The following is a 20,287-nucleotide window of genomic DNA, read 5'->3' as shown; positions in this document are numbered from 1 at the left end:
ACGTCTGTGCCAGCACCTGGCAGAAGCCTGACGCCAAACCCACGACGCTGCACTCCTCCCTGTGCCTGCCCTCATCCTGCCCCCAAACCAGCCTCAACGGCAACGCTCCTGTCGGCGGCTCACCGGTTCTCCTCACTCAGACCTGCCTTTGTCACCTACAGCTGCTATCCCTGGCACCTTGTCATGGAACCAGCCCCGCACCTGCGAAGCGCTGGGTGCCAAACGGACCTCCGCCACGCCGCGCCTCCGACAGCACCAAGCCCGGGCCCCCCGGGCTGAGGCTGGCCCGGGCCCCGAGCCCCCAGCGCCTGCCCGTTCGGCACCGCCCCCACCGCCCCGCCCCCCGCGCATGCGCAGGCCGCCGCCAGCCCGGCCCCGCCCCCGGCCCCCCAGCCAAGTGGCGGGCGATGCTTTGCGCGCATGCGCAGAGCGCCCCGCCCCGCTCCTCCCCCCCCTCCCCCCGAATGCGCGTGCGCTCCCCGCCCGGTCCCTCCCCGCCTGCGCGCGCCTTTTCGCCCGGAACCTTGACACGGAGTCTCTTGGGCCCGGGAGACTCAGGCGCCTCTGACGTCACTTCCGCGCGGCTCCATCGCCGGGGCCAATGGGCGCCTCCGCGCCCGGCCCCACCCCGCCCCCGCCCTCCCCCTTCCTCCGCTGCGGGGCCGCCGTCGCGCTTGGGGCCGCGGCGTTCAGACGCCGTAGCGGGGGAGGAGGAGGATAAGGAGAAGGAGGAGGAAGGAGATGGCGGCGGGGGCCTCGGCGGTGACGACGACAGCGATACGGAGAGCGGGCGGGCGAGGCACCCGCAGGAGGGAGGAGCCGCCGCTGCAGCCGCCGCAGCTCCCGCGGGCCCGCTCGGAGCAGTGACCGGCCGCCTCCCTCAGGCCGCGGCCCGCTCGGCACTCGCCCCGCCCCGGACTCGCCTCCACCTCTATCCTCGGCGGCTGCGGCGCTCCCCGCCCCCACGCCCGCGCGAGAGCAACGGCGGAGGCGGCGGCTGGGGACACGGCCCGCGGCCCCCGGCCCCCGGCGGCGAGCAGGCCTTAGCCGTCCCCCGCCTGGGCACGGGCGGTGGCGGCGGTGGACCGAGGTGTCCCGTCGCTTTGCTGGTGATTATGCATGGTCGGCCCCGGGCCGGTGGTCAGAGCCCGTCGTCCGGAGGCCGTCGAGCGGGCAGCGAGCCCTCCTGCATCTCTCCTTCGGCTGATGTGCCTGCCGCCCCCGCCTAGGCTAGAGTAAGCCAAGAGCCCGCTTCTCGGGAAGAGGGAAATCTACAGCCATGTATTTTCTTAGCGGCTGGCCTAAGAGGTTGTTATGTCCTCTGGAGGTCCTGGAGCAACCTCTTCACATCCAGACGGATCCCCAGAGAGCTTTCTTCGCAGTGTTATCCCCATCTCAGCTAAGCATCTGGTACTGCAGAGTGAGTATCCATCTTTATGTTACCCCTCAGGTCCTGTGCTCCCAGCTGAAAAGCCCTCTTATCTGTAAATTATTTTTTTTTTCGTTCCTGTTCCAGAAAGGGTCGTAAAATTTGGGACTAAAACTTACAGAATACTTCATTATTTGTAAATCGGAGTGGTGAAGCCTCCGTGGTTACTGATATCAGGGTAGTGTTAAAATATGTAAAGTCAACCTACTTGGAGTTAACACCTGTTATTCCTGAAAATGAAACTTTGAACCAACTTGTTTTTTACTTGACTTTAAGTAGCGCTTAAGCTTAATATGAGAGTTTGTAGCAGTGCTTCTTTTTGCAAGTACTGTTAGTGCCTTCTGCCTTGGTATGTATTGTATTTTATGTAAAAGAATGTATGAACGCAGGAGATACGAAACATTTTTTATAAAACACAGAACAGACTGTAACATTCTGTGTAATGGTATTACACACAAGTTCACAAACTCTTCTTTCTATGAAAAAGTTTATGAAAAGTTTTGCTGCCCTAACCAGAAGAATTGCCATGGCTTTTGCATGGAAATTGCTGCTTGAGCAACATCCGGTTTGAGACTGCCTGTATAATTAACATTAAATGCCTTCCTTTTAAATCGCGGTAACAAAAATGCTCTTTGTCAGTTTGATTTGGTGGGGTCAATGAAACAGCTGTGATATTGATTTTAAGTTCTGATGCTGGATCCTTTTAAATAATCGTAGATTAGACCCTAAATCTGTCTATAAATATTTCCAATTCCAGATAATTTATAGAGTTCATCTCAGATTACAGGAGAAAACTTAAGCCAATTTTAGAAAGCTGATACTGGAAGGTCTCAAATGACAGTTAGCCTTAAAAGCTTGTTTTATGTTTTAACATGTTGAGATTTCATTGCTTTTCCTTGTGTTGTGCTCTGCGTGGCTGTTCATTAGTTCCTGGGTGGGGTGCTGATACTGTTCTGGGGTTTTTTTAACCTGTGTGAGTATCCAACTAGGACATAACAGCCCAGCAGGTACGCTGTCTGAACATCACGGGGCCTCTTGTTTTTTTTCATTTGTGGCCCATAGGGTAGATAAAGTGTATGCTCTTCTAGCTTTTGCCAGTTGTTAAACCTATAGTTGTAGTCAGTCAACAGACCACAACTGCTGTTCTGTTCCAGAAAAATACATTAAAAAAGCCCCCAGGCTTGTAGAATGCTTCTCAAGATGTGCCCCGTTGTCTAGAACGTAGTTTACTTTATGGTCTGTTTCTGAGGACGACATTCTTTAACTTACATGCTTGAACTTGTTTTGAAATGTTGAATGTTGTATAACTGGCTACAGACAGAGCAGTAAAAGAATTCACTCGATGCAGAAGAGTTGAGCAAACTTACAGATTGTTTCAGTTTTTTAAATACACTTTAATTCAGTATGTAATGGGTACTTTTGAGGAAAGTGCTGACTTTGCAAGGCTTCATCACTGGCTGATCTTAGACTAAAAAGTATGTTACAGTCTCACCACTGCTGTGGACATCCAGCCATTTAAGAGCATTTTTAAAGATAATCTCTTGTGTTATTTTCATGCATGTCGTGGTGGTGGTTTGTTTTGTTGTTTTTTGGATTGGGTTTTTGTTTGGTTTTGAAGGTGAAGCTTAAAATTGTGTGCTGGACTTCTGTAAAACAAACTGAAATTATTGCATTCTAGAAAATATTTTCATTGTCGGAAGTATCTTCTTTGGAACAAGGCTAAGTTCTGGTCAGGCTAAACTAATGCAGTTTCTTGAAGTAGAAAAGCCTTCAGGCTAATGTTCTTGTTAAGAATTTTCTCAACTGTATATTTGAAAGGTTTCATGTAAGAATGAGGTGACGAGGCTGGTGAAGTTCTGTTTTGATTTTTTCAAGAGCAGGGAGCCCTTTGAAATACTTTCAGACGTGTGAATTTACATTCAGTACGTGTATTTTTCAAGTAAGGTGGTAATGTTTAAAGCTCCTTTTCACCTACCGTGTCCTAAGAACTAACAGAACTAAGGAAACTTTATCCCAAAGTGTGGATGGTTTTCTGGTTTGAAACAATATATGTATTAAGATAGAAGCTTGGGTAAATGATGTAGGTAAAACCAGAAGGAATTCTGTTAGTGGTTTTGAGCCAAGAAGCCCGTGACTATTTTACATGTTATTTTGTACAGGGAGATTGGATTGTGGATCGAAAAGACCACTGATGAGTGGTGAATGTTTTTGATCGTGCACCAGTATTGGTGAAAGACTCTTGAGCATGTGCCTCCAAATGTGTACTTTTTTATGCATCATATGCATGTGCCACTTTACTAGTATGCATGTTGTCAAGCACACACAACATAGAGTAGAATAGAATGGACTGTTTCACTTGGGAGGGACCTACAAAGATCATCTAGTTGTTGGACTAGAGTAGACCAACTGGCCTTGGCCTGACCAATTCAGGGCTGACCAAAAGTTAAAGCATATTACTAAAGGCATTGTCCAAATGCCTCTTAAACACTGACAAGCTTGGGGCATTGACCACCTCACTAGGAAGACTGTTCCAGTGTTTGAAGAAAAAAAAAAAAAAAAAAAAAAAAAAGAATGAGGTAAAGTTGAAATAAACACATTTTTAAATTTTTACTTTATTTTGTTCATTAGTGCTACAAAAAATATTTTCTTCTTTCATCCCAATGGATTGTATTAAATGCATCCCACGTTGGAGAACGCTGTTCCAAATATTTTTCTTATATCAGAAGAAATTTTTGGCTTGGGTACCTCAAAAGATTCTGTGACACCAAGAGCCAATGAAACTGTTTTCATTGACAGCTTTGGAAGGCTTGTCACTGTTTTCATTCCATAATGTTAAGTACTTGGATGCTTGAAATGAGAAATTTAAATTAGCATTTCAAAGTTTCTTTAATGAAAATGAGGTAACTGATGTTTAGTAGATTGACTGGGGAACTACAGGTGAGTTATCATGAGGCAGCCGTGCAGTCTTGAGTGTCATGATCTTTCCTGCTTGCACATGTATTCTAGTGGCTCTTATTGTGAACTGGGGATGGCTTTTACAGGGTTGTTTGGCTTGCTATTTTTCAGCCTATTTTTTTTCAGCTAATGAAGGAATCAAAGGAGCAGTGTAGCTGGCTTGTTGAAAGTGTTACTCCTTTAACAGTAGTGGCATTTAATTTTAAATTGCTTTTGTTATTTCATGAAATAAGAGCTTGAGGCAGTACAGGAAATTCTAGATACTCACTCACAGGGCTCTACATATTAAGGGAAGATGTATGCAACCAAGGAAGGAGGTGTGATAGATCAGTGGAGCTCCCCTGTAAGTGTTGAAGAGTGAATTATGTGCAACAAGAATAGTCTGATGATGTAGTTCTATGTGTAAATATAGTTCAGAATGTCCCTTCTTTAATAACAAACTTGTGGCAATGACAGGAGTAAGTACTGGTGTTGAATATGTAATGAAAATTCCTGGAGGTTGTTGGACAGTCAGCTATGACTCTGCCAGTCAAAACCAGTTTTGTTAGCTCTTTGAAGCCAAGAGTAGCTTGCCCCAACTACTCATTTTGAGGAGCATTTCTTAGTTACCTAGGTGCTTATCAGTTTATGATTTATGTCTGCCCTTGTTTCTAAACTTTCCTGGGCTTTTTGTGATGATCCGATGTTTAATCGGGACACCCAAATGAACTGTAAGCTCATGGGAAAGCATGCATGTCAGAATCCTAGATTGTCAAATAATCTGTATTCATTTTAAATGCTGAGTAAGTCTGTATCCAGACAGCCCTCGTAACTCACACTCTTGGGTGCTTTTCAGTCTCTAGCTGTTGCAGTACTAGAGTTGAACTTGATGCATGCTTTAAATGTAAGCATACACATTTGTTACACAGGACAAAACAGGGGACTGTGCTTGTTAGAGAAGTGATCTCCATAACCTGGAATTTTGGCATGATACAAAAGGAGTTGCTTGTGACACCAGTCCTTATAGTTCATATGATAGATGAATAAATATATTTTAAAAATACACAGTTGTTTTGTAATCTTTTTTTATTGCAGGTGGCCATTGAGATAAGAAAATAATTATGTTTTGACTGTGCTTTCAGGATTATGCTTTCATCTCAGAACTGTAAGCAGAATAATTTACTGAATTATTGTATGTGGCCTTTTCCTACATAAGATTAGATACAATGTCTGTAGCATTTTTATGTGGAATTTGATTGCAAAATGAACAACAGAAGTCTTGATAATGATGTAAGTGGTTGTGTATTGTTAACAATATGACATGGCATCAGTGCAAACTAAGACATCTTGCCTCTTCTGCTGTATTTTTTTCCTTAGTAATTTAACCCCTGAGATGCTAACCTCTTACTGATACCTATCAGACATGTCTGAGAAGGCCATTTCTTCTTACACGTCAGTAGCAGTTGTGCTGTTGCTTCTATTGCAAAGATATATTGTTGTTATGTAATTAAGGAAATGAGGATTAACCGGTTAGACTGATGGATTTGTAATGTGAAATGTAAAATTGTTATGTGGATATTCAGTAGGTCTTACCAAGTTTTCCGTGTCTCCTGTGTTAATATAAAATAGGTGACCCCTGAAAGGCATCTCAGAATTACTTGCATGAAGAGAAAAGCATCCTCAGTTACGAGTTTTAACTGTCCAACTAGTTTCACATAATAGAGTTGTTTGCCAATAGGAGATCAGAGATGAGGTTAGAGGGTCTGTTCTCTATCACACGCAATTCCATTTAATCCGTATGTAAGCACTTGGAAATTAACGGGGCTGAGGAGCAGCAGCAAGTATCTTATCGAATATGGATGGCTTTTCTTATTTGCAGCACTTTTAAGCAGCAGATTAACTAACGACTTTCACCTGGTAGAGTTAGTTGTTGACAGTTTTGATGCACTTTGGTTTTTTGAGCTCTTTCACAGTAGCTTGTGAAGCACAGTGTTGGGAACTGTGTCTGCCATGTTTGTTGGATGGATACTCTGCTGATTCTAAGCTTTCCAGTTGCTTTTAAAACTGAATTAAAGGAGTTACATTTTTATAACTAACCGTGCTTTTAGAAATTCTTTTATCGCCATCTTGTATCTGTTACTAACAAAATGGCTTTTTCGTGGTCTTTTTTTTCTTTTTTTTCCTTCTGGTCCTTTCTAATGAATTGTCCTGTTCCTTATGCATGCATGCATGCTTTCCTTTTTTCCATCTAACCTTTCTGGTTTGTTTGTTTCTAAACCTACAAAGCTTCAGTCTTTAAAGTGGAACATAGACCATCTACTGATGAAATAAAGTGCAGTGTCACCAGCCTTTTGTTTGGTTTTCTCCAAGCCTTGTCTTTGTTGCTTAGATGGTAAGCTCATCAGAACAACATGCTTTTTATTTTTGTCTTGGGCCTACAGCCTAGTGAAGTGTTGAAGCATTTGTCTTAGAAAACTGAACAGTACATTTGTGGTTTTGAAAGAAATTGTCTCTTGATTCTAAATGTGATTAATTTTTGGTGTCATGAATACTAAATGTTAGGGGTTGAGAATATTAGGATTTTAACAATTGCCTATGGCCATGCAGGTTCTTGAATTGATGTTACATTAAAAACCCAAACCCATATATAACACCATGTTGTCAGTTGCTAATACTGTTGCATGCTCTCAGCCAAGCTAAGAACTTTTTCCTAGACATAACTGTTGTGAAAAGATTGCTATTCTTCCAGATACTCAGTGTCTGAAAGCTATAATTAAATGCAAAAAATTATTTGGTAATAGTGAATTGGTGGCATTAAAGATGAGTTGTTTAAAAGAGAGAAGGAAGTATTAAGGATTGTGAAATTTACTTGGTTTTAAAATTCAAGTTACTTTGGATTTATGGTTACAATAAAAAGAGCAAAATAAAAAAAATGGAGTTCAGAGTTGAACACATCAGTTATGGATAGGCTAGGCAAAACATTCAGAACTTCTCAATGTTCTTGGGTATTATTTGGGTAGAAATAATTTAATTCAGTGCAGCTTTATCAGTATTCTAAAAAAATCATTTAACCTCTTGTGGTATGTAAGAATTGGAGTATGACTGTATCCTGTGTGATGCAGCATTCTTAGAATTTAGGCAAGGGTATGATTTTGCTATTTATATTTCATACAGATATAGTAACTACTTCTTTGTTTTGCTTAAAAATTACAGAAGTGCTGGTGTCTCACACGAACATCCACAGGCCTGAGCAAGAGTATTACTTCGTATTTTCAGTAATTTTTTGTGTGACTATAAGTAGCAGTGTTCCTGTCTTGCTCTCCTCCCTTCTGCGTTTAAGTAAATTCTGTGGTAAGAGAGCAACTAAAAATAAGGGAACACTAAAAAGTTTCGTTGTCTGAATGCATACATACTGTTAGGTGTTTACTTGTCAAACTTAGGCCAGTAGTTTTCCATTGTATTTGCTGACCTACTTAACTTGTTAAATCTACTGTATACACAGTTCATCATTAACCTCCAGCAGTCAAACCACAGAGTCCAAATTAAGGGAGACTCACTGTTTCATTATTTTATATACTGTCAAACAAACAGCGATTGTACTTCTCTCCAGTATAGTTTTCTTCAAAGCCTGTTAAACATCTCAGTTAGGATATACACTTGCTCATGAGGGCTGTTGCCCAAGTCTCTACTGCTTGTCCTCTTTAGACAGTCTGTTCAGAGCAATGTTCATGTCTTGGTTTGGTATTGAAATGTCTGCTTGATTTGCATTTACATCAAATGTGATAGAATGTTTGTGTTTAGAGAAGTTAAGTGGTAATATCGCAAGTCTAAGCTCTCCGAATCTGCTGTGTTTGTGTATCTTGATAGATTTCTTCCTAAAAACCATAAGGTTCAATGTTCTGAGACTACTTACGTTGCTCATAGTTACTGCTTAAAAAGAAATGGGAAAGATGTTGTATTTGGTCAGGTAGAATTAACTAAAATAGTAACAACTTAAAATTATTTCACCATGAGTTTGGTTTGTGTGGTTTTTTTTGTTTTGGGGTTTTTGTTTTTGGTTTTTTTGTGGGTTTTTTTTTTTTGGTGTTTCTTTTTTAATTGTTTGCTTAGGTATTTTGTCCTGATGTTGATGCAGAGCTCATCTTTTTTAGTGGAAAGTCCGAAGAAATTCCTAATGTACAACAACAACTAATAATGAAACAAAAGTGAGTTTGAAAATAGTGTAAGTGTCTGCTCATGAAGCTAGCTTGCTACCTTACTGTTTTATAAATAGTGCAATTCCTATATTTCAGTATTGGTCATCCAAAACACATTTGCTTTTGTCTGTCTCTTTTGAATTTTGTCAAAATCTCACATCACTAAAAAAAGGCATATTTTATGCTAGAAAGGCATTGTTGAGACGTGTAAAGATTTTGAAGTAAGTGCTTCTGTGGAAAGTGCTCTTGTGAAAAGGTAGCCAAATGAATGATGTATGGGGAGGGAAGGAGATAAAGTATATTTAGCTGTGGGTACAAGAAGTTCTGTTTCTCTCTTTTCAGTAGCATTAACTAGAGCACTGGAGAATTTGTTTCCTCTTTGGTAATAAAACTGCTACATTCTTTTAAGGTTATCTTCCCCTCTTTTTTTTTTTTTTTTTTTTTTTTTTCTTCTTTTCACCATTTCTGTTACCCTGTGAGCATCCACCTCCACTGTTCTGTTTTGTGAGTGTCACCTTCTGTTTTGTGTGATCTTACATTCATCCCAAGAGGCAAAATGTACTGTATCAAAATGCTAGATTTTCTCTGCGGCAGATTGTAACATGCCAGATATGCTTCTTATCTATTTTGGGAAGCTTTTGCTAGTTTTAGTTGCAATTTGAGTGAAGAATTGCTTACTCAGTTCTTTCTTCCTGGAGAACTGAAGGTGTGTACTTCTGTTATGTAGACAGATTTTGTTGTTGTTTGTTTTGTTTAAACAACCCTTTATTTGTTAGGTCACTTGCTATGTTTCAGGAATCACTAGTTTTCTCCAAAAGCTGTGGCTCTATGGTTAGTATTTCAGCAAGCATTATAAAGGAGGATTAATATCTTGGCTTACTTGAAATAGTATGTGTGTCTTATTAGTTCTACTTAACTAGGTTTCTTTATAATTTTAGTAGCTGCATGTAGAAGTGTAAAGAGGAAAAAAACATGGAGTTTTCATGAAGCTGATACAGACAGTTGGTTTTTCCAGCAGAGACAAATGTAAAAATTTAAGAAAATTTTGTGTAACAGAATCTGAACAGTTTCTGTACAGGCCATGAGTTAAATATCTAAAACTAATCAGAGAGAAGAATTGTACTAACTAGGCCCTTATTTTTGAGAGAATGTTTGTTTAATGGCTTGCTCTGTTCAGAGCAAGTAATTAAAATTAGGCTGATAGACTTCTGTACTCCTCTGCCATTATAAATCTTTGGTCACTTCAGATGTAATAAATTACTTTAGGTGTAGAATGACCATTTCTCCTTCTCTTGCATGAGCCGAACAGGATATTGAGCTATATTGAGCTGCCCTTCTGGTTTGTTAATGTAGCAGTTCATGCTTTTGAGGGAAGCTCATACACAGGAATAAAGTGTCGATGTTGGGGTTTTCCTCACATACAAAATTATGCTTTTTAGTTGGGAAGTATGGGGAAATAAATTGCATCAGTGAAGTATTTATGGCTTAACCATTAGCTGGGTAGCCTTTTTGACCTATTGAATTAGAAGTGGGTCTGCTTTCTAATACGAGAAGAAGCTACTTAAATTACAAAAAGGTAAAAATGATTGCTTGCCCTCTTAATGTTAACTCCTTTAGTCCTTGTCTGTAAGGCACAAAATAAAATCAGTCTAGAAATCAATTTGTATAAATTGTATAGCTGCTGCTTATGTGAACGTTCTTCCAGATTTTAAGTTGTAATAGCAGCTTTCTTGTGAATAAATGTCTCAAGAACATTACAGTATAAGAGCTGTTGTTACATTCTGTAAAAGTAGCAGTGTAGAAGGAAAATTATTCAGCGTTAATGAGCTTCTAAAACTTTCTTTGCCTGCTGCTAAAATGCTTGAAACACAACAGTGCTTTACAATAGGTCTCCAAATCTGCGTTAATGGTGCACATTACCAAGATTGTACTTGTCCTCACAAGGCACTCTCTATCTGTACATCTACAACAGTTAAGGCGGGTCTCAGCCAAGCAGTGAAAGGCTGTAGTTCATGAGAGCAACCAATAAGAATCTGTTGAGAATAATTAGTTATCTGTTTAGTGTTAGAATAATTTGATCAGCAAATACCTGCAAAAGAAGCCACATGAATTGAAAAAAGTGGTGTAAATAGTTTTGGGGTACAGATTAGTTTGCGTGTTATACTTTACAGTATAAATACTTAACTTTGTTTTTGATAATTCGGTTCTGTGTGGGTGTAAAATTTTAAGTAATAATGCTGTTTACAGGATGCAGAGTTACACTATGAATTTACCAACGCTAAGACTCTCTGTGCTCCTTTTTCATATGTATGATGAAAGCATATGATTACTTATTCATATGATTTTTCATTTTAAATTGATTTGGTTTTAACTACTTTTTTTTTAAGGGAAACTGAAGCAACTGATTCCAAATATGATGGCAGTAGATATCCACTGAGTTCTCAGGTAGTTTCTGGGTAGGATTAATGTTTTTAGACTTGCAACAGCTTCCACTGTTTGAGCAAGTAAGCTCACTAAGAACAATGGCAAGTTGCCATCACCTGTGGTTCTTGTGGTGGACGACAAGCTTTGCCAGGGGTTTTCATGATTAATCACTCTTTTTGCTGAAAGTACTCTTCAGCCTTTTAGTTTCCTTACAGGCGCTGGAGGAGAGTGCTGGTTTTGGTAGAGTTTGCTGCTGCAACTATGAAGGAAAATTGGCACTGATAAGTTAGGAAGAACATCTGTTAGGAAGATGAGGGGGAACTTCTTTTACAGAAGGAAGTGTGGCTTGTTTAATTTAACTGAAGGCTGAGGAAGTACAGTTGTCATCTAATTAATATACATGCACCTTTCACTGTTGCTACCTCCCAGTGGTGTAGGGTAGCAGACTGGGGAATACCTTGTCTTGTCACGAAGGAGGGAAGACACAGTCACTCAATATGAGTGATCAGCAGACTTCGTTTATTGTGCCTTACAGTCACCTTTTATGCCTTGTTATAATTAGCTCATACATATTATGAAAGTTAAGCTCATTATTGGTTAGTTGCCTAAATACCGAGCCCGCCCCTAGTTTATCTTCTGTAGTTATCTGTTCCCACCTGCAACATTCTTTTCCCACCGCAATCTTCCTGTTATTGTGTAACGAGAACAGCCAAGGATAGTGTATTTTTGCTTTACTTCAGATAAGCTGAGAGCGATGTGCGTTTTTGTCCAGCCAGCTGGACTATGTCTATGTGACCTTTTTCAGCTAGCCAGTTATCCACAATACCCATCTAAGCTGAAAACTGTTACTGGTTCAAGAGCAAGAAGGTACAAACAAAAAGAGTGTTTCTAAGCACTGGAGCAAGGAAGGGTAACTTCCCATTAGGTTGTTGTGTCACAGCTCTCAACTGCTTTCATGAAAGGGAATGAAGACTTACTGCCTATGGTAGCTTTGTGTGGGCTGTATGGCCCCAAAGCTCTTTTTCATTCCCGGGAGGAAAGGTGTTCATGGGTATATCTCATCATATGCAAAATCTTTTCAGCAAACAGTAGGGATGGTTTTTCTGCACAATTTCTGGCAACCAGTTCTTGAAGTGGTGTGAAACAGATTACCTGATTATCATTCTCTTTAATACAGTGACCCATCTATTTAGTAGAAACTAAGCAAATGGATTGTACCAAATACTCTGTAGAATTTTTCATCTTAGTTAATTTTGACAGTCCTTTTCATTGTAGGAGCCTCTTGGAGGTGGTTCTGTTTATCAGTCACCCTTTGTCTACCTTGAAACTACTTTTGTATTCTGTAATGACTCATTTCTGGGCAAATGAAGGTTTTTATTTAAATATACTGGGTTTGAAAGAGTGAGATTAGGAATGACAGTGTGGTAGGAGTTCTGCATAAATTTCTTTTAAAGGCACCATTGTGTAATGCATTGTCAAATACACACAGATTTTTTAACCTTCCCCTTCAAGGGAAATGTGTTCTTGCTGTTAAGAAAACATAGTTGTTTACAGTTATATCACAATATGACAACCATCCCATTCTTCTAGATATGACATGTAATAGTTTGGGTTTTTTTTCTTCCAGCCCAGTGTATTAATCGTAAGCTACAAGGAACTATCAAAAGCAGCTTCCCAGTTTGGACCTTATAAACAAGCAGAATGGCGTCCTGACAGCACCATGATAGCTGTTTCAGTAAGTGGAGTTTTTATTACTTCTGTGGTTAAACAATTGCAAAGACAGTTTTGTATTACCAGTTTCTGTGCTTATACAAATTTGCAGATTGTATGTACGTTTAGTGTATATATATATTTTAATAATAGTACCAAGGTATTTTTGGATGATAGAAGCTTCCTTTAGTAGCTTTCATTCATTTTTTTCCCCCTGAAGAATGAACTGCAATTCTTGGTATTAAAATAATGCTTAATGTATTGGTGAGGGGTGATACAGCATCTCATTAGTTTAGTAATCTGGTCACAGAGAATAAAGGAATTGGAAGATATGAAATAGTTGAGGAGTTAAGTGACATAAACATATGCCACTTCATAAGTAGGATTTACAGTTGTTTCAGAAAGGTGGTTATAGGAGGATGAAACTGTAGTTTTATTATGGTGCAGTATCTTTTGGTGATTCAGAAAAAATGCAGGGCACTGAGAACATAGAAACATGGGCAGTGATAGGTGATACATAGACTCTTCTGTTCAGACGCTTAAAGGTAAAGATGAGATCTTGCCTTACATGGAAATAAAATCTTGTTTTGTAGTTGATGCTGTGCTCACAGCAGTAAAGTGGGCTATTTCAGCACCAGCATATATAAATTTGAGATGCAAGGTAGACACAGAGGTGTGAGTAGAGTTTGTAGGAGTCAGAATATGGGATGGCACTCCTGGTGATTTTTGGTCAGGTCTTACATTAGGACGAGGCCTTGAGTTGGGTAACTTTCTTTTTCTACATTTTCTTCTGAGAAGGTGCAGAAGAAAAGAATGAAATCATTAAACTTCCCCACCAGAAGTTCATTATGTGGAAACCGGGTAACAACTACCGTATTTGTTGGTGTACTGACTTTACCTCCTAATATAAACTCTCCGTGCTTAAAATTATGCCTGTGATGCTTTGTAGTTTTTAAACCAATCAGATATTGTTATCTTAGTGGAAAATACAAGATGGTTTATGGAATAGTTCCTGTCTCTACTAATATCATCATTACTCTACATCAGCTAAACTTCCTGTGCTCCTGTTTTCTTGTGTGTAATGCAGGGCTAGACTTTTCTGAGTAGCTGGTTTGGAATGTTTAATTCACCTAAAAGAATCTCATGGAATCAATGCAATAAACTATTTCTGTTAGTGTCAGCTTATATTTTCAGTTAGCAAATGCTAATGATTACCAGCAAAGACAGAAGGGAGACTTCTGTAACATTTATTATGAATAAAAAAGAACTCTGCAGTTTTATAATACAGCATATAATCACATGTAAAATATCCAAATATATTTTATTGTCCTGTAATTTATGCAGTAGTTCAGAAGAGATTTAAATTCTTACATTGAATTACTTTGCATATTATGGTTTTTTTCTGTGATGTTGGGATCCGTTTGCTCAAGAAACCTTGTATGTCAGCTGACAGTCAGACTAGCTTTAGTTTCTGCCAGTTCAGTTACTGTACTTTCAACTTTTTCTGCAGCTAAATGTTTAGTGTTCTTTCTGGCAGATGATGTCAGAATCTAAATGCCCATAAAGTCTGTTTGTAAACCTAGGTTTTACAAATTAAAGTTTAAAATGGTCAAACAGTTTATAAAATAATGAGTATGATGAGATTCCTAATATTCTTCATGTTTCTCATGCTTACATTGGATCTCCTGAGTGTATATATACAAATAATATAGTCAAGCATATTTGTATCACCACTTCTGTTTTGCAGGTTTTTTTTAATATGCTTTTGGAATATATATATGAAGTTTAATTTGAAACAGTTAGTGAGTCCTACTGAAAGACAGATACTGGTATTTTTGTTACAGAGAGACAGGGTGGAAAGGCAATTCCGGGAGCTTAATGAAGAAGATGTTCCTGCTGATGCATGATATTTTTACCCCCAAAGTAAAACTGTGAACTTCTTTCCAAGAGGATAAACATTTTCTCCCCTCTTTGACTTCTTCTTAAGAAGAAAATTAACAAATACAAATGAAGAAGCAATAGCAAAGCAAGTTCTTAATTAAAAAGAATAGCTTGTGCTACTAGTTTTGTTGGACTAAATTAACTTCAGTTTAATTACTGAAGTCCTGTACAATAGCTAAAAATACTAGTTTGAAAGCTGAGTTAGGTGATATAGTTTCTCACCTGTTATTACCTGTGCTCTTGAGTTTCTTGAGTGTAATAGTTCTATGTAATAATAAAATTACGTTAAGAAGGTGAACAAAAGGCTTAGTATGGACTTGTAAGCCAAGTGGTACATTCACTTTTTTTTTGGATGGGGAGCGTAGTCTGGATTTAACGACCACTACAGCAGTGATAATACAGCGTTTTATATTTCTGACTGCCAGAGTGTTCAGAGCATATCTATGAAAATAAATCACTTTGCAGCATGTGCTTTGAGGTAATTATTATTAGTACTGAAGGCAAACTTTGGTCTACTATATAAGGCTTTATAAAATACTTCCAAGTAGCTTTAATGGTATGCAGTGAAACTTAAGCAGTTCTCACACTGTCATCATCCCCTAGCAATTCTAACTTCCTTTGCTACTAATACTTTCTACTACTAAACTGTTGGCACCCTTTCTAAACTGATCTTTTTTTCCTTGATATTTTGTAGTTTCTTCTTTCATATTGCTGCATTTGTAATTTTTCCTGTGTTACTGGGAAATACTTTGTTTCTTGTTTGGATTAGTACATACACCTAAGGTAGCTAATACTAGTGGTTAAACGTTGTGATTTGGGTCAAGATGCTTCAACATGGAGAAATATACAAGGCATATCCTTCCCTTGCTACAGGAAGTGCTTTGGTATAAATAGACTGCTCTTCGGTGTGCATTCCCATAGCTAAGCCAGAGCTTTGCTAAAGATTATAGCATACAAGAAAGTATGTTGTGAAACTCCTTGCAACATACTGTATATTTATACTTTTGACTGTCAAAGATGAGAATGATCAGGGAACAGATGACAGTGATGGTTACTTCAGTAAGTTTCATTGCAACACCGACATTTCTAAAGCAATGTAGAAACCTGTGTGAATGAATATGATCAATTTGCAGGACGTGTAGGTTGAATGTTTCTGCATTTCATCCAGCTCTTTGTGGAATTTGAGGTTCTGTTTAGAAATGAACCTGTAACAATAGCAACTCTGTGCTTGGAATAGTGTTCAGTAAGGCTCTTTGTACTTAATATCAGTATAAAGATACTTCACAGTATTATTTTACTTTCCCTTCCAGTGTAAGATAACTTACAGGTTGAATATTTAATGATGTAATGGAAAGAACCTGTAAAGATGTTAGAAATGGGCACGTTTCTGTGCCACATAATACCTGAACATGATATTACTGCACACAGAGAAGCTTCCATTTACTTTCAGCCTATCTCAAGCTCACCGCTGTGGTTCGATTTTATTCTTGCATATACTCACTTTGAATTAGGGTAATTGTGTTTCTTGGACTTGGAAGCCAAAACAAATTTCTTTCATGATAAAGCAAAATGACTGGGGAAAAACATGGCAATTGTGAACTGATAAATTAAGCTAACAGGAGTGTTACTTCTGCCTTTATTCAAAGAAAAGGAATCCAGCTTTGCAAAGCAACTTGATAACCATTCATTCCAGTGCTTCTTGTCTCCTGTAATAGTTCTTTGGGTACATGCCCAGCCTATATTAAAATGATTCGATGGAAACCCTGTTTCACAACAATGCACTTGTCTGAAGGATAAATTTGTGCTTTAAACAAATCATACTTCTTGGAACAGCTAACCTTATTGGTCATCTGCCTCTCCTGTGCTTATAAAACACTGGATCAGCTTCTAGTCATGACTGGAACATCTGATAACTAAATGATTTATATTTGTTCTCTGCATAGTGTTATAGTTTGAAGTCAGTCTTCCAGAATGGCAGGATATGCATTGGAATTGAATTGTAGAATTTTTTTTTTAGACACCAGAAGGTTTTGAAAAGGTGTGTGGCATGAGGATTTTTTCAAAACTACCTGGATGACCAACATTGAGAGGCAGTGCCCAGCTTCTTTGAACTCTGTAGCGTCCATTTGTGTTCAAACACCTGGAGGTCTTGTTCTGAAGGATTGCTACCTTCTACTACATGCTTTCTGCGTTAATTGTCTTTGTTGGTGTCAATTAGATTCTAAATCTAACACCAGATCAGGTACTACGTATTTGTATGAATCGGAGGAAAATTTCTGCTGGATTTTTCTATTTATCTATCTACTAAGTGATCTGTTCAGTGGGCTGTAAAGGCTAGTATCGATTTTACTTAGAATGAATTTCAATGCATGGGTTTTTAATATATCTGAAATTTGATACATTCAATGTATGAGACATGCAGAAATTGCAAGAGTTTGTATGGATTTTACTCATGCAGATAGACTATTTATCTTATCAGTGTTTCTCTTTCAGACTGCAAATGGATACATCTTATTTTTTGAAATCCCTTCAGCAAGAGACAAGTATCTTTATGAGCCAGTGTATCCCAAGTAAGTGTGTTAAACTTTCTTCGCATCCCCACAGTGTGAAAAAAATATGGCTAGACAAATCCTAAGCAGATTTCATGATAAAAAATATTTCCTTCCAAAGTATGTTTTAAAACTTGAGTGTGAAGCATCATTCCAATGAGAGTCAGTTCAGAGAAGCTGGTCTAATTGGTTTGTGGTGCGCTAGTAAGATTCCTTAGGTCCATCTTACAAGCTGTCAACATCTTAAACAGCAGGGTTAAAATTGTCTAGTGTTAGAATTTGAGGAAGTCTGTTGAATTCATGATCAATACAAACTTTAATAATCTCTTTTGAGTAACTCAGCTGAGCAAGTCATGTTTCTTTGGAACTACTAGGCTGCAGTTTTTAATAGATTCCTCTCAGCTCTTCAACTCCATAATAACCTGGCTGCCATTCAGCAGGACCTGGACAGGCTAGAGAATTGGGCCGAGGGCAACGTAATGAAGTTCAGCAAAGGCAAGTGTAGGGTCCTGCACCTGGAGAGGAACAACCCCACGCACCAGCACAGGCTGGGGCTGACCTGCTGGAAGGCAGCGCTGCGGGGAAGGGCCTGGGAGTGCTGGTGGACAGCAAGCTGCCCATGAGCTAGCAGTGTGCCCTGGTGGCCAAGGCAGCCAGTGGGATCCTGGGGTGTGTTAGGAGTGTGGCCAGCAGGTTGAGGGAGGTCATCCTCTCCCTCTGCTCTGCCCTGGTGATGCTGCATATGGAGTGTGATGTCCAGTTCTGGGCTCCCCAGCTCAAGAGAGACAGGGAGCTGCTGGAGAGGGTCCAGCAGAGGCTACAAAGCTGATGAGGGGACTCAAGCATCTCCCGTATGAGGAAAGGCTGAGAGAGCTGGGCCTGTTTAGCATGGAGAAGACTGAGAGGGGATCTTACCGGTGTCCACAGTATCTTAAAAGGAAGTGTCAAGAGCATGGGGCTAGCTTTTGTCAGTAGTGCCCAGTGGCAGGACAAAGGGCAGTGGGCACAAACTGCAACACAAGAAGTTCCATCTGAACATGAGGAAGAACTTGTTTACTTTGAGGCTGACAGAGCACTGGAACAGGCTGCCCAGAGAGGCTGTGGAGTCTCCTCCTGTGGAGACGTTCAAAAGCTGCCTTGGTGCAATTCCTTGCAACCTGCTCCAACCCTGCATCCAACCCTGGCCATTCCATGATTCTGTGGACTTCAGAGAATTTTGAAACAAATGGGAAATAAATTTGCAATATTATGGAAAGTACACAAATAATTTTTAGTAAGAATACACAAGTATTTTAGATGCAGTGTGTTGTCATTGTCTTATTTTCCTTATTGACAGAGTATGTGTTAAGATGTGACTGTATGTTGGACGTATTTGTGATTGACTTACTTGACTTTGGGTTTGGCAGAATTGGGAAGTATTTTGGATAAATTAAAACCTCAAGGGATGTGTTTGCTTGTGCGTTTAGATATGCAGAATCTGTAGTCATTGATGGCTCAAATTTGTCTACAGAAATAATAAAACACTCTTGATTTCTTATTGGCTAGGAACTGATTTTTTTGGTTTATCTCTCTGTATATGTTCATCGTTATGATAATGCTAGATAAATTAAAATTTTTTTTCATATTTGTAAAATGAATTAAAGTTGGTTGGTCATGTAAGAGGAAAACATTTTTATTTTTTTAAAACCATAACTGTTAAACTGTGAACATTAAGGAAAAATAGATCAGGTTCTCAGGAGCATTTACGTTTTAAATCTCTATTCTTTTACAAGTGCATATAGGAAGAAATAACTTGGCAGGTAGTAGATGATTTCAGAGTGAATTCTTGCTTCATTGAGTGGAAGATTTGGTGTGTTTTACTACTATAATGCATCTTTTAGCTCATCTACCTAGCCCTCAAAGCTCTGGAATTATGTGGATTTTACTGTTGCAACTTGTCTATTTTCCAAAAGCTTAAGACCAATGTGTACAAGTTATTACTTTACTTGCCTTTTTCTGAGATGCAAGTAGCATTTTTCAAACTGACTTTTCACGTCTGACTTACTGTCATCAGGAAAAAAATAAGCAGAAAACCTGTTAGTGCACCCTGTTGAAATAAATAAAGGGATAGTATATCTTCAGCAATATGTGCATTGTACATAATGCAAAAGACTATTGTATGTTCTTCCTGTTCTGTTTGCAACGTTGGGTTTTTTATTGGCAAAATCTGAAAATATATGGAAATACATATAAAATATGCAGTAAGAATTAAAAAAGAAGCTTTGGAAAGTTCATTTAGACATGGCACATATAGGAAGGTTTGAAAATACCTGTTGAACAGTCAGTGACTAACCAGTCTGAATTTTCTATAAAACAATGGTAACTCATTTGTGTTGTCAACCTAAAAGCATGTGTTTTATGATTTTATTTTTTTTTGTTAGCTGTGTGTTGAATGGTGAGGATTTAAAGGTATATTTGTATAGCCCAAAAGGATAGAATGCTGAAATCTGTGGATGAGTAAGATGAGGTGTTTGTCCCTAGAGTGTTTATGATGGGTCACTCACAATCTGCTAAGAGTAATGCATATGCTTAACTTTAAGAAGATGAATTATTACACTGAATTTACTGGGATTACTAGTCTGTCTTTATTTAACCCTCAATTTTGAAAACCTACAGAAAATTACTACTGTTCTGGTTATATTAGAGCAAAAGGAAAACACAAGCATTTGTGTGTGAATTATGCCTGCTGTGATTAACATCAAATTATTCTACAAGCTATTATAATGGGATAAACTTTTTTTGGTACAGATACAGCCTGTATAGTTTCACTAATTTGCTTTGTAGATTAAATACGAAAAAAAAGCCAAAGAAAAACCACCTCAACCAAAAATGAATAAACAGACAAACTATAAAGGCCCAGAATTGAAACTTTTAACTTTCTTCTGACTTCTGGTCATTTTCCGAAGACATTTCTCTGAAGTGGCTGGATTTCATTGCAACTGGTCTGAAAAATGCCCAATTAATTTTGTTGATTCTGAAGCCATTAAAAATCAGTGAAAGGCCTTATATCTCACTGGCCTTGTTCTTGGAAAGGGGCATCTTACTGTGTTCTACCACTGTGAAAC

At 39.1% G+C, this 20,287-nt stretch overlaps 1 protein-coding gene across 4 annotated transcripts in view; it reads left to right on the top strand.

The window, feature by feature from the left end:
- The first annotated feature begins 677 nt into the window (after positions 1-677).
- RIC1 (RIC1 homolog, RAB6A GEF complex partner 1) overlaps positions 678-20,287 on the top strand; it is a 53,719-nt gene continuing 34,109 nt past the window's right edge. For 3 of the 4 annotated variants that reach the window (XM_056324706.1, XM_056324707.1, XM_056324705.1), the window contains exons 1-3: positions 678-1,420; positions 12,611-12,718; positions 17,128-17,204. In XM_056324706.1, the coding sequence (XP_056180681.1) occupies positions 1,280-1,420; positions 12,611-12,718; positions 17,128-17,204 (326 nt within the window). In that variant the 5' untranslated portion in view covers positions 678-1,279. Of the gene's footprint in view, positions 1,421-5,458; positions 5,529-12,610; positions 12,719-17,127; positions 17,205-20,287 lie in introns of all 4 variants that reach the window. The other variant, XM_056324709.1, reaches the window with a different exon arrangement.

The sequence above is a fragment of the Falco biarmicus genome, chromosome Z (assembly GCF_023638135.1).
Source record: "Falco biarmicus isolate bFalBia1 chromosome Z, bFalBia1.pri, whole genome shotgun sequence".
In the NCBI taxonomy this organism is placed as follows: Eukaryota; Metazoa; Chordata; class Aves; order Falconiformes; family Falconidae; genus Falco; species Falco biarmicus.
This window is presented reverse-complemented; position numbering and strand designations above follow the sequence as displayed.